Genomic DNA, 13,481 nt, shown 5'->3' on the forward strand with positions numbered 1-13,481 from the left:
CACACATTCCGAAACTCGGCGGGGGGGAAAAACGACTACTGCTTCCACCAGAAACGGTCCAGTAAAATAAAACATCACGAAGTCCGTTTGGTGTGTTTGTTATTACGGTTAAGGCGGCCAGGAGGGTCATCCAGGCCACGGCGAGGGGAGTTTCGCAAAAAAGGATTAGTAGCTCTGAAACCATCTGAGATCCAGGAGAGGGAATGGATGAAACACGATCTCGGTGCCGAAGAGCTTTTGGGAAAGTCCCCCCACCCCCCCCCCCCCCCCGCACCTGGTTTCTTGTGACTGACTCTATTTCTGTGTGTTGTTCCTCCAGCCACAAGTCCCGTGTGAAGGGCTATCTGCGCCTGAAGATGGCCTACCTGCCAAAGCAGGGTGGTCCCGAGGAGGAGAGCGGGGAGGCGAGGGAGGGGGCCGAGGTGAGTCCCGGTCTGGAGAAGACGTCTGCGTCGGCTTAGTCTGGTCTGGCCCGCCTCTGGCCACGCTCCGGAAATACCATCGCACTTGTTTCCCCTCATTTTGGGGGAAATGGGATCCACTGGAAAGCTGACTTTGTGCGTTTGGCCCGTGTGTGTCTGTATTTATGTGTGTGTGTGCCTGTGTGTGTGTGCCTGCGTGTGTGTGTCTCTCTCTGTCTGTGCGTGTGTCAGTGTCTGTGTGAAGGAATGTGAATGAATGGACGCGAGAGCCCAAGATGGCTCGTCTTTTTTTCCACGCACAATGAAAGGGCGCACAGATACGGTGACATTTAGCAGGCTGGCTGGAAAAGATGGCCGCCCTCAAATGTCAGTTCCCCAGTGTCAGTCCCTCAACCCCTCACATTAGCATTCCGCTGGCACTTCTAGCCTCAGATAGTTGAATGTAACACTTCTCCCAGCCCGCTTGTCTCGCTCGTTATTCACCGACCGGTGCCACTGACTGTGTGTGTGTGTGTGTGTGTGTGTGTGTGTGTGTGTGTGTGTGTGTGTGCGTGCGCGTGCGTGTGTTGCCGTGCGTGTCTGCTGAGCAGGGCTTGGAGGGGTCGGACTCCGCTGACCCGGGCTCCCAGCGACCCCAGCAGCTCCTCCCCCCGCTGCCCCCCGGCTGGGAGGAGAAGGTGGACAACCTGGGGCGCACCTACTACGTCAACCACAACAAGCGCACCACGCAGTGGAAACGCCCCAGCAACGCGTACGTCACTTACCGTACCTGGACCATCAATGAGTTTACAGTACCTCGGGTTAATCTGAGCCGCCGTCAGGGTACTCTTGTGTGTGTAAACCTGTGTGTGTGTGTGTGTGTGTGTGTGTGTGTGTGTGTGTGTGTGTGTGTGTGTGTGTGTGTGTGTGTGTGATCAGGGATGTGATCTCGGAGACGGAGAGCGATAACCAGCAGCGGCAGATCAACCAGCAGGCCCAGCGTGTGTTCCGCTCCCGGCGCCACATCAGCGAGGACCTGGAGAACGAACACGTGGAGGTCCGAGACATGGACGACGTGAGTCACACACACACACACACACACACACACACACACACACACACACACACACACACACACACACACACACACACACAGAGAGCCATAGTGGAAAAGTCTACTTCCTCTCTTTCCCAGTCGTGGGAGCCGATTTCTGAAGAGGACCCCAACGACCCCCTGACCCCGCCGGGCCCCTCGTCCGCCGCGACGCCCCTCCCCCAGACGCCGGCCCGTCAGGAGCTCCCGGAAGAGGCAGACCTGCGCCTGTCCCTCGCGCCGGGCCCCCCGGGGCCGGACAGCAACGGGGAGGTGGCGGGGCCCAGCTCCGCCCTGGTGAGACCGAGAGGCTCCGCCCAGATTTCCGCACGGATCCCACTCCGTTCTGCGCTCGAAAAGAAGCTGATTGACTTTCAGGATCGATCTTTGTTGCCTTATCTCTTGATCTCTCTCTCTTTCTCTCTCTCTCTCTCTCTCTCTCTCTCTCTCTCTCTCTCTCTCTCTCTCTCTGTTTCGATCTGTCTCTCTGTTTCTCTACCTTCTTCCCCTCCTCTCTTTCTCTCTCCCCCTTTCTTTTCAGCAGAGTCAGCTCTCTAACAGGCTGCGTTCCTCCAGTATGACGGACGGAGTCAGCGACCACCAAGCCCCGCCTCCTCCCCCGGCGGTACGCGGCTCCTCTCTCCTCCTCACTCCCCTCTCTCTCTCTATCTCTCTCTCTCTCCCTTCTCCTTCCTGTCTTCTCGCCTCTTCACCCCCCCCCCCCCCCCCTCGTCCGCTTCCTTCCTCCTCTCCTCTCTCCTCCCTCCACGTCTCCGCCGGCACACGCAGGCATCTCCTCCTCCTCCTCCTCCTCCTCTCTTCCTCACCGTCATTCACTCCCCGGCACACACGCACGCACACACACCTGGCTGCGCTCCAACACCAGCCAATGACGGCGGCGGTAACGCGATCCGGTCCGAACGCACGCCAGACCTGAGTCACGGCGGTCGGCCGGGCAGGACGGGGCTTAAGGAAAAGTACAGGTGGCCGAGGAGCAGAGCTGAATGACTTGCTGCTGCTGCTGGTGGGGGGGGGGTGGAGGGGGTGGAGGGGTGGAGGGGGGGGGGGCAACGGCAGTCCCAGACTCCCGTGTGCTTTGTCCCCGCGCTGGGTTAGGGGGGAGGCTTGCGATTGTGCTGTCAGCTTGGGAATCCCCCCCTCGGGGCTACAGTTTGATCTCTGTATACCGAGCCACGATGACGGTGGAAGCCCTTTAAATGGTGGTGCCTTAAATGGAGACTACAGTTGAGCTAGACTTCCGGAGCTACTACTCAGAGGAGGAGGGGAGGGAGGGAGGGAGGGAGGAGAGAGAAGCAACGTTGGTCACAGCCAGCTGTGCGATGTTCCCGCTCCGAGATCTGACCAGAGGTAGCCATGACCCGGTCAGCGGCTGTCGGTTTGGCGAGCTCGTAGCCTTTATCTTTTCAGAAATTCCACAGAAGAGCATGTTCCTCGCTAGCGCCGTACCTTATACGGGGGTAAGTCTTCGCGATCATTGTCATGTCTAGACATGTTAAGAGCGAACCGCTGGACAGGACAGGACAGCAAGTAATATCCCTCGCCAAGGCTGTTCTTTTAGCTTTTAAAACGTGTTGTTTCGGCGTCAGCTCTTCCGTCTGTGGCTCTCCTAGGCTTCAGCTTGAGGGTAGAGTTTTGTAGTATCTTGTTGATAGATGTTGAGCCAGTGCTGTGTGGTGTGACTGTGCACCGGGCCAGGAAGTCTGGGAACACGCTGGTGTTAGTCAGTCACAGTCACACCATCTCTCATTGATATTTAACTGCGTGGGTGGTGTCAACTCAGGCCAACATACACTCTACTCCCTCTGCTGTGTGTGTGTGCGTGTGTGTGTGCGTGTGCGTGTGTGTGCGTGTGTGTGTGTGCGCGTGTGCGCGCTCCTTTGCAGTCAATTTGATCTCACATCTCTCTTTAAAGAACAGAATGTTTAAAGCTGAGGCCTCTGCACTGTGCTAATGCATTCTCTGTTTAAACACTAACTTTGAGGAACACAATTTCCCTCTACGCTCTAAAATGATTAAATAACCAGTCACTTGACAAAAGAACAGACCAGACCAATCATCTTAAGGCAAACCAACCGCCTTCAACATTTATTGACCCTCCCCTAACCCCGTCATCCAATCGACGGTCATCACTCCGTGGGGTTCTTCCTCCCGCACACACCGTGTGTAGTCTTCTGCTTTGGGACCCCACCTCTTCGGCACATCACCCCTTCCTCCTCCTCCTCCTCCTCACCCATCATGGAACCCTCTCTCCTTCCACGTCCACCACACCTCGACGACCCCCTCCACCCCCCCCCCCACCCCCACCCACATTCCCTGTTCTAAAGAACCCTGTTCTCTACCAGCAGAGCTCCCAGTCCAGAAGAACCCGTGCTCAAACAGTCACAGGCGCTGAAGAGCCCATGGTAAATAAAGACCACTCTGCCGTACTATCTCAGCATTACTCCGGCGTTGACGCCCCCCCCCCCCCCACACACACACACACTACAGTATTACCGCATATTGAACAACACTTCTCAGTTCCACTTGTGTAGAAGTTAGGACTGAACCAGATTCTGTGGGCCGCCGCCCAAGCGTCAGTACCACCCAGTAGACTAGCTGTGCTACGCAGCGCAATGCTGGAAGGGGTGTGTCGCTTGTCTCCGCGTATAAGTTACAGTACGACACACGTCGTCGTGGTGTTCGGTGTGTTTGTGTGTTTCGTAGGTCGTATGTTTTGAGTGTTTCATGCGTGTTTGAAGTTCAACTGATTGCACCTTTGCATCTGAAGGGAAAATCCATTTGTGACTCTCGCTGTTCTTGTGCTGTAAAGCGTTTGTTGTCAGTTGGTTTTATTCCTCTGGGTGAAGCACGGTGGAAAACCCAGCGTTGTTGGAGCGTGAACGCCTGCCTATTTCAGAACAATAACCCAACAGTTTTTCGTATTTCCTCAAAGTCATCAAGCCACTCCTCAGGGAACATTCTAGAAGTCCGTCTGGCCTATAGCTAACCAGTCTAACTTGGCTCTCTGCTCTCTTTCGATTGGCCAGTCTCCGTCTTCGACGGCGTACGCCCTGACCACGCCCGGTCTTCCTCCAGGATGGGAGGAGAGGAAGGACGCCAAGGGACGCACCTACTACGTCAACCATAACAAGCGCAGCACCACCTGGACCAGGCCTGTCCTGCAGGTACACCGGCCTGGCCTGACCCCCCGCTGCCTGGGCCACAGCCTTCTAGAGCAGCACTGGACCTGGGCACTCACCATCTCTCTCTCTCTCTCTCGCTCTCTCTCGCTCCCTCTCTCTCTCTCTCTCTCTCGCTCTCGCTCCCTCTCTCGCTCTCGCTTTCGCTCCATCTCTCTCTCTCTCTCTCTCTCGCTCTCGCTCCCTCTCTCTCTCTCGCTCTCGCTTTCACTCCATCTCTCTCTCTCTCGCTCTCGCTCTCTCTCGCTCTCTCTCGCTCTCTCTCTCTTTCTCTCTCTCGCTCTCTCGCTCTCTCGCTCTCTCTTTCTCTCTCTTTCTCTCTCGCTTTCGCTTTCGCTCCATCTCTCTCTCTCGCGCTCTCTCTCTCTCGCTCTCTCTTTCTCTGTCTCTCTCTTTCTCTCTCTCTCGCTCTCTCGCTCTCTCTCGCTCTCTCTCTCTCTCTCTCTCTCTTTCTCTGTCTCTCTTTCTCTCTCTCTCTCTCTCTCTCTCTCTCTCTCTCTCGCTCTCTAGCTCTCTCGCTCTCTAGCTCTCTCTCTCTCGCTCTCTCTCTCTCGCTCTCTCTCTCTCGCTCTCTCTTTCTCTCTCTCTCTCTCTCTCTCTCTCTCTCTCTCTCTCTCTCGCGCTTTCGCTCCATCTCTCTCTCTCTCGCTCTCGCTCCCTCTCTCTCTCCTCTCTCTCTCGCTCTCTCTCGCTCTCTCTCGCTCTCTCTCGCTCTCTCTCTCTCTCTCTCTCACTCTCTCTTTCTCTCTCTCTCTCTCTCTGTCAGGCTTGATTCTATCATTCTCTATCTGACCGTTTTTGGTTAATCTCTCACTGGCGATCGCTACCACTTCCTGTACCTAGTTGTCCCTCTCGTTCACTCTCTCTCTCTCTCTCTCTCTCTCTCTGTCTCTCTCTCTCTCTCTCTATCGCTCTCTCTCTCTCTCTCTCTCTCTCTCTCTCTCTCTCCCTCCCTCTCGTCCTGTACGTTTGGCCGTGTGTTCGGTGTGACGGGGGGTGTTAGGGCAGGCGGCCTGGCAGGCCCCCGCATGTCTCGGCTAACGAGTGTTTCCTCCCGCCAGCTGACGGAAGACGGAGCTGGAACCTCGGCAGCGTCCGCGGGCGTGGCGGCAGCGGCCCCCTCCCCCTCCCCCTCGCCCGCCCCCTCCACCTCCTCAGCCTCCAACAGCCATCCCAACGAGCCCCAGGTCCGCCGGGCCCGTAGCCTCAGCTCCCCCACAGTCACCCTGTCCACCCCCCTGGAGGTGAGAGCGACTCCTCTCCTCCTCCTCCCCTCCTCCCCTCCTCTCCTCCTCCCCTCCTCCTCTCCTCCTCTCCTCTTCTCCTCCTCTCCTCCTCTTCTCCTCCCCTCCTCTCCTCCCCTCCTCCCCTCCTCTCCTCCTCTTCTCCTCCTCTCCTCTCCTCCTCCCCTCCTCCTCTTCTCCTCTCCTCTCCTCCTCCCCTCCTCCTCTTCTCCTCTCCTCTCCTCCTCCCCTCCTCCTCTCGTCTTCTCCTCCTCTCCTTCTCCCTTGTCGTCCTCCTCTCTTCCTCTTCCTCCTCCTCCTCTCCTCCTCCTCTCCTCCTTCCCTTGTCGTCCTCCTCCCCTCCTCCTCTCCTCTCCTCCTCCTCTCCTCCTTCCCTTGTCGTCCTCCTCTCTTCCTCCTCCTCCTCCCCTTCCCCTCCCCTCGTTCCACCTTTAACCCCCGTTTCTTCCCACCTCTGAAATTCTAATTTCTCTGGTTCCGGCTCGGCCCGTCCCTCAGCTGCTGCCTGACACTCCTCTCTTTCCCCGTCCATCTTTCTCTCCCCCGCTCCTCTCCTCATCTTGTATCCCTCCATCGTGACGGTAATTACCCCCCCACCCCCACCCCACCCCCCACCCCCCCGAAGCTCACGTACCGTGACAGATCGTGCGAACGCGCGTGAGATGAAGACGATTAGTCACACGTAACGATCTGCTTATCCCGGCCCGCGCGTTGATGAGTCCACCGCCAGCCCACCCGACCGCCGTCGTCAGCAGTTCCACTTAAACGGGGGGCATTTTTCGTCCCTTAAGCGTTTTCATCCCTTTTCATGAATCTCATTTCAGATGTCGGGATCTCAGGGTAGATGTCCGCGGTTCAGTCGAACTGCTGACTCGAGCCCTGGTGTCCGGTCAGTCACGGCTCGGAGAAAAGTCAGCTCATCGCCATTTTGTGTCCGTTTTTAAAATGACTTTTTTGCGGGGAATATTTACGTGGACATTATAAACTGCATTATAAACACACTCGAACCTGCAATATGGACGGTCACACCGAGTGTCTTTAAAGGCAGAGCGTGGGTATTGGGTGTGAAGTGTGGGAAGTGCTGGGTGAAACGGGAGACCAGTTCCAGGACGGTGTTGAAATCTTGCATCACAGACGGTTAAGTGACTTGAGCAGCTGCTGCGTGCGTATCATGTCTCCTCACGTGTCCGTGTGGGGGCCGGTGCTCGCATACCTGTGTGTGTGTGTGTGTGTGTGTGTGTGTGTGTGTGTGTGTGTGTGTGCACGTGTTGGTTTCCAGCATCAGCTGATAGGTGAGAGAAGTTGCGTGCGTTCAGGTGTACGTTCCTGCGCATGTCTCCTAGTTGTCTAATCATTTCAGTAATGTATTAAAGTAACTTGGTTCCTCTCAGGGAGGTGTAGGGGGGCAACGCCATGAACCTACACGCTTAGCTAACCTGGTGTGATTGCAGTGTTTCTAAGAACGGCACAGGCTTGTTGGAAGTTGATTTTAAATCTGCGTAGGGTTCTGTAAGTGCCAAGAGAGAAGACCTGCTACGAAGATTCATTAGAAAATGAGAGGGAGAGAGGGAGGAGGGGGAGAGGAAGAGAGATGGAGAGAGAGAAAGTAAATTGAGGTGCAATCGTCGCTGAATGAGGTAATTAAAATGTTTGATGGGGTGGCGGGTTGAGGATTCGTCGGGTAATTAAGAAGGTAATTTCTTCTATTAAAAATCTGACATTACTTAAGGAACAGGAAGGAACAGGAAGATGATTTGTTTTGAGGAATAAAACACTGGAACTTATTAGCCAGGCTTAATTTAGCTGAGCACAGTTGCAGTAAAAGTGATGAAGAGGTTTAAGATGGTGGGGGCGGGCGGGGGCTGCTGTAAACGGAGCCTAAGATAGCTCAGGCCTGGCTGATTGCTTCTCCTGCTGGAGTCCACTAAGGTGAAGCTAAGAGGAGCCTGTCCCTAAACGCCTGACCCCACACACACACTCCCCTCCCAACTACACACCGGGGGAGGTCAGACAAGACTGGAGGGGTGTGAGCGAGGCGGCGCTCGCACATACACGGCCTCTGATTGGCTAGGACTGGGCCTATGGGAACCGACGGAACTAACTGCTCACCTGCATTGTCACGGTTCTCGCCTTAGGGGGCCAACAACATCCAGGTGCGGAGGGCGGTGAAGGACACGTTGTCCAACCCCCAGTCCCCCCCAGCCGTCACCCTACAGCTCCCCCAAGTCCCAGCACAAGCCCCAGCAGAGCTTCCTACCCCCGGGCTGGGAGATGAGGATAGCCCCCAACGGACGTCCCTTCTTCATAGACCACAACAGCAGGGTCACCACCTGGGTGAGTGACCGCACCCGAGCCGCCCCTGACCGCGACCCTGACCACTCTGTTAGCGGACGTGTATAACCTGCTGGACTCAGTCCTGCAGGCCGGTGGAACTGACCACTACACAGAGATTCTGACAGGTCGCTGTGGCCGTCGCTGACCACAGTTATCTAGACATGTGAGCTGAGGAAATGGATACAGCCCCACTAGGAGCTGGAGGATTCATTTGGTGCAGTAGTGACACCTGGTGGTGTAAATTATAACGCCAACTGGTATTGACCCAATATCATTCATTTAATTAGCTGTGGACCCCTTTGAGTTAATGAATCAATTCAAGTGCTATTATAGTGAGATTGTATCGAACGTTGCTTGAAGAGAGTGGGGAGGCATTGATTTGCAATCTTTACTCTAATATGTTGGAATTGGTTATCTTCAAACAAAACAGCCACTGCCAACCCATCAAATTGAAAACACTGCTAGCTCCCTGATAGTTATTGATATAGCTCGCCTTTTTTCTCTCCCTCATTCTCTCCCTCCCTCCCCCCCTCTTCTCTCTCCCTCCCCTCGTCCCTCCCCCCCTCCCCGCCCCTCCAGGAGGACCCGAGGTTGAAGTATCCTGTCCACATGAGGTCCAAGGCTTCTCTAGACCCCGGTGACCTGGGACCTCTTCCTGTGAGTAGCGTCATCTCAGCCTCTGTTGCGTGGAGCCCGTGAAAACTCGGGGCGTCCAAAGCCCCGCGATATACTTGACCGTTTAGCGACGCGTCGGCCTAGCCGCACGCGTGATTCGCGGCGCGATAGTCCCCGCGTACACGGCGCGGTCGACCGCGGCCGACGCTCCGAAGGAAAGCAGGAAACGCGCGGCGTACGCGCAGTTACGAGCGAGTATACCGCGGGCTGAATGTAGACGCCCCCGGCGTCCCCGTGGAACCGACCAGGCTCACCACAGCTCGGCAGGACTCTTGATTAGCTATCCCAGCGGTTGAACAATGATGTTTATTCCCCCCCGGGACACGTTGGAGAGGCTCCAGCGCCGTGGTCTGGACTGGACATGGAGGCCGTCCCAGTAAGCGTGACCTCCGTACGGTGTCTAGCCAGGCCTGGTTGGCTTGGAGGGAACCCAGACCGCTGGTTGTGCAGTGTGGGGGCGAGGGGGGAGAAGAGAGGATGTTTTGAGAGCGTAGAAAAAAAGCTCTGTGTTTTCGTTCAGCGTTGTCCTAGTTAGCTGGGTTCGAGGCTGGGGCTGGGGACCGCTGGGGGGGGGGGGGGGGGGTAGAGGAGAGCGGAGACCAGCAGAGGGCTCCCCCTGGCCAAAGACTCATTAGTATACAGGACAGGGCTGCTCCGCTCTCAGCCAGGGGGCTCTAGTCCCACCGGTCGTCTCTCCTACGTCGAAATTCTCTGGATACATGTTGATTCTGTTCAGGTATTAAGAGTCAATGGCCAGAGAGGGCAGTAGATGCCAGAACTGAATTGTAAATCAAATTAATTTATTGAGTATAACGGCATAAGGATCCGGGTCAGTCACAGAGAAACGCTTTGGCATTCAGCGTTCCCTGATCAGACAACATGGTGGTCAGTTAGGCCCACCTTTATAGTCGGTAGTCTGTACCTATACATAGTTTCAGTCCAGTGGCTAGAGTTCTCTCCAACTATGACCTTATACATCAGCGGGCAGTGAGCTTCTTATGGCTGTACACTTGATCTCGTCCAGACACCTGACCATAACCAACTAAGGCATGTGTATGTTCTTGTGCTGAGAATAGCTAAGGCACTTGAGACAGAACAACCTCTCATCTCTTATAGATGTAAAAATATGTCTAGTTCCCAGGGAGCCGAGGGGCACGGGGCCGAGCCAGCGCCGCGCGCTGTTATGGGAGGAGCTGCAAGAGACCGCCTGCCCACTCTGCACCTTCAGACCTTTCCGCTTCTTTAGTACGCCTAACGCACACTCTTCATTTTTCTCTCATCTGTGAATCTGCCCCAGGCCGAGCGACGTAGGAGTGATAACCTCACAGACCGCTGTGTGTTTGTTCTCTCCCTGTTCTCTCCGCGGCGTGCGCGCGGGGGGCGGGACGTCACGCGCGTTCCACGTCGCCACGTCACGCGCTGGCGGCAGAACCTGCCGGAGGAGGTTGGTTGGTTGGTTGGTCGGTCAGTCCGTCGGTCGGTGCTTGTCCCAGTGGTCTGGTCTGGCCTCTCAGAGCCGGCATGGATGACTGTCCCTCCCGCCCCCTCCCCCTCTGTCCCTCATTGTGCCGTCTCTATGCTCGCGTTCTTGTTGTCGTCCCAGCCCCGGACCCCCAGAATGCACTGCCCACAGGCGCCGATGGACACGGGAGCTCAGGGTCTGCATAGCGGGGGAGTTCAGTTCAGTTCACTTCCCTTGGTGCATTAGAAAGGAGAGGGAGAGAGTGAGAGGGAGGGAGAGAGAGAGAGAGGGAGAGAGGGAGGGAGGGAGGGAGGGAGGGAGGGAGGGAGGGAGGGAGAGGGAGGGAGAGAGAGAGGGAGGGAGAGTGAGGGAGGGAGGGAGGGAAATTGAGGTCAGAGTAGCTAAAGCATGAGGAAGCGCCCGTGTCGTGTGCTGCATGCCTGGTGTCTACCCCCCCTGCCCATGCGGAGAGCGAGGTGGCGGCGGTGTTGTTGTTCCGTCTCTCTGCCCCGCCACTCGGGACCTGCCCCCCCACCCCGGACCTGCCCCCCCACCCCTCCGCCCCCGTCTGACCGCCAGTGTGTCTGTGGCCTGCCTCGCTGTGGTCACTGTGGTCACTGTGGTCACTGTGGTATGCTGGTCTGGACTGGAGGTACCACTGGCCTCCCTTGGCTTGTCACTGGATACGTGTGTGTGTGTGTGTGTGTGTGTGTGTGTGTGTGTGTGTGTGTGTGTGCGTGTGCGTATGTGTGTGTGTGTGTGTGTGTGTGTGACTGTGTGACTGACGCCACCCTGTTCTCCCTCTCCATAGCCGGGCTGGGAGGAGCGGATTCACGCAGACGGACGCACCTTCTACATCGACCACAGTGAGTCCCTCTCTCTCTCTCTCTCTCTCCAGGTCTGTCTCTGTGTCTCTCTCTCCTCTCTTTTATTCTCTCTCTCTTTTATTGTTATTTTTCTCTCCCTCTCTCCTCCCGGGTCTGTCTCTCTTACTTCTCTCTCTCTCTCTTTTATTTTCTCTCTCTCTCTCTTTTTCTCTCTCTCTCTCCCTCTCTCTCTCTCTCTCTCTCTCTCTCTCTCTCTCTTTCTCTCTCTCTCTCTCGTCTGACTTCTTCTCTGTCTCTTTTCCAAAGCCAGCCTGTTGGCTCAAACAGCGAGTATTAGAGCGAGTGCCAGGGTCAGACTGAACGTCCTCTCAGATCAATATCTCCGCTTAGGAGGACCGACTCTGTATCTCAGCTTAATGCAGCTCATTATTCAAACATGTCACACTGTATTATGGAAGTGTCCTACATCATAAGCAGGATGTCAGTGTGTGCGTGTGTGTACTGTGTGTGCGTGTGTGTATGTGCGTGTGTAACTGTTTATTTCCCTTGATCGTCTTTGACGTGGGATTCTCTCCGTCTTCCTCAGACACCAAGAACACCCAGTGGGAAGACCCTCGTCTCCAGAGTCCAGCCATCACAGGACCTGTACGTCACAGTGATCCACGATAACGCATTGTATTCATGTGACATATTGATTGATTGATTACCTCAGCTTGACAAAGGCAGACAGGGGGAGGGGGAGGCGCTCCAAACCTGCCGAGAATACACACAATCACCGTCCTCACGTTCGCCACGTAGACAAGGAGGAACGCTGTGGAGACCTTTGTAAAACACCCGCCTGGCGTGTTCGTCACGCTGCGCCCAGGAGAGAGAATCTCTTTGTTCTCTCACTTCGGTTCCTCTTGTATTTTCACTCCAGATAGCGAACACTTCCATGTTCCACTCCATAGATCCTGCCCCCCCCCCACCTCTCTCTCTCTCTCTCTCTCTCTCTCTCTCTCTCTCTCTCTCTCTCTCTCTCTCTCTCTCTGGGAGATTGGGCAGTCCCTGACGGCTGTGTGTGTTCTGTTGCAGGCCGTGCCATACTCCAGAGAGTTCAAACAGAAATACGACTACTTCAGAAAGAAGTTGAAGAAGCCGGTAAGAAGTATTCAAGTATTATTCTCTCTTGCAGACGAGGTGAAATGTCCCATGTTGACTTGATCTCTGTTATTAATGCACCGCGAGTCACAGCTCGGTTCGTATTCGGTGTAAAAACATTTCAATTCACATATCCTAATTATCACACCTTGATGACTTAAGTTATTAATATTAATATTGTGTGGGGAAATAGTTTTTGTTTCACTTGCCAACTTCTTACAGCAAATCTTAAAGGTACCCAACGAAACGTGAATCAAAACAATCTGTTCTTTGTTTATTTTCGAAATTCCTCGATTATATGGTTCCTTGTAGTCTAATAAACATGTTGAATCACTTGAATGTCTTTCCTACCTTGTCATTTCTTCGCAAAATGATATTTAGCTAATGTTTTGAAAACAACAAAGATGTGTGAAACATCTGTGCTCCGCGTATTGAAACAATGACGTAGTATGCGATTTTCGGAGACCACCTTCTCAAATTTGCTCTAGAATGCATAATAGTGGTCAAAAACAACATTGGGTACCTTTAATTGTTCCATACGAGTAATCCCAATGTTGAACACTGAAACACTGGGTCATGAATCTAGACCTGTTTTTGTGCGTGTCCCCCCAGGCCGACATCCCCAACCGCTTCGAGATGAAGCTACACAGGAACAACATCTTCGAGGAGTCGTACCGGCGGATCATGTCGCTGAAGAGGCCCGACATCCTGAAATCCCGCCTGTGGATCGAGTTTGAGTCGGAGAAGGGGCTGGACTACGGGGGCGTGGCCAGGGAGTGGTTCTTCCTGCTGTCGAAGGAGATGTTCAACCCCTACTACGGCCTCTTTGAGTACTCCGCCACGTGAGTTCGGGGACATGGCCTCCTTCGCCCGCCTCTCTCTCTCTCTCTCGTTCGCTGCCTCTCCCTCTCGACTTGTTAGATAGCCTCTCATTTTTATGGGCTTCCTCTCATTCATCCTGGTTTCCTGGAACTTGAACTGTGGTTTCCACAGAATGTGTCCAACTCACTGTCAACACACTGTTTTTCCTCAACAGTTAGAATAACAGAGGGAGCCTCTGAGCGAAAGCTACTTTTAAACGTGTTTTCAGTGGTGATCCTTTGTT

The 13,481-nt window shown here is 54.8% G+C and overlaps 1 protein-coding gene across 1 annotated transcript in view; it reads left to right on the plus strand.

Moving 5' to 3' along the window:
• The window catches only part of LOC311312073 (E3 ubiquitin-protein ligase NEDD4-like), a 43,003-nt gene that overhangs the window by 22,070 nt on the left and 7,452 nt on the right, over nt 1-13,481 (plus strand). Inside the window, 15 exon segments of the mRNA XM_084441934.1 lie at nt 320-422; nt 1,013-1,173; nt 1,341-1,476; nt 1,597-1,791; nt 2,036-2,119; nt 3,861-3,917; nt 4,542-4,679; nt 5,756-5,938; nt 8,074-8,133; nt 8,135-8,272; nt 8,852-8,929; nt 11,221-11,275; nt 11,823-11,881; nt 12,311-12,376; nt 12,989-13,218. Coding sequence (XP_084298060.1) covers nt 320-422; nt 1,013-1,173; nt 1,341-1,476; nt 1,597-1,791; nt 2,036-2,119; nt 3,861-3,917; nt 4,542-4,679; nt 5,756-5,938; nt 8,074-8,133; nt 8,135-8,272; nt 8,852-8,929; nt 11,221-11,275; nt 11,823-11,881; nt 12,311-12,376; nt 12,989-13,218 — 1,743 coding nt within the window.

Source organism: Borostomias antarcticus, assembly GCF_949987555.1.
Source record: "Borostomias antarcticus genome assembly, chromosome: 8".
NCBI lineage: Eukaryota > Metazoa > Chordata > Actinopteri > Stomiiformes > Stomiidae > Borostomias > Borostomias antarcticus.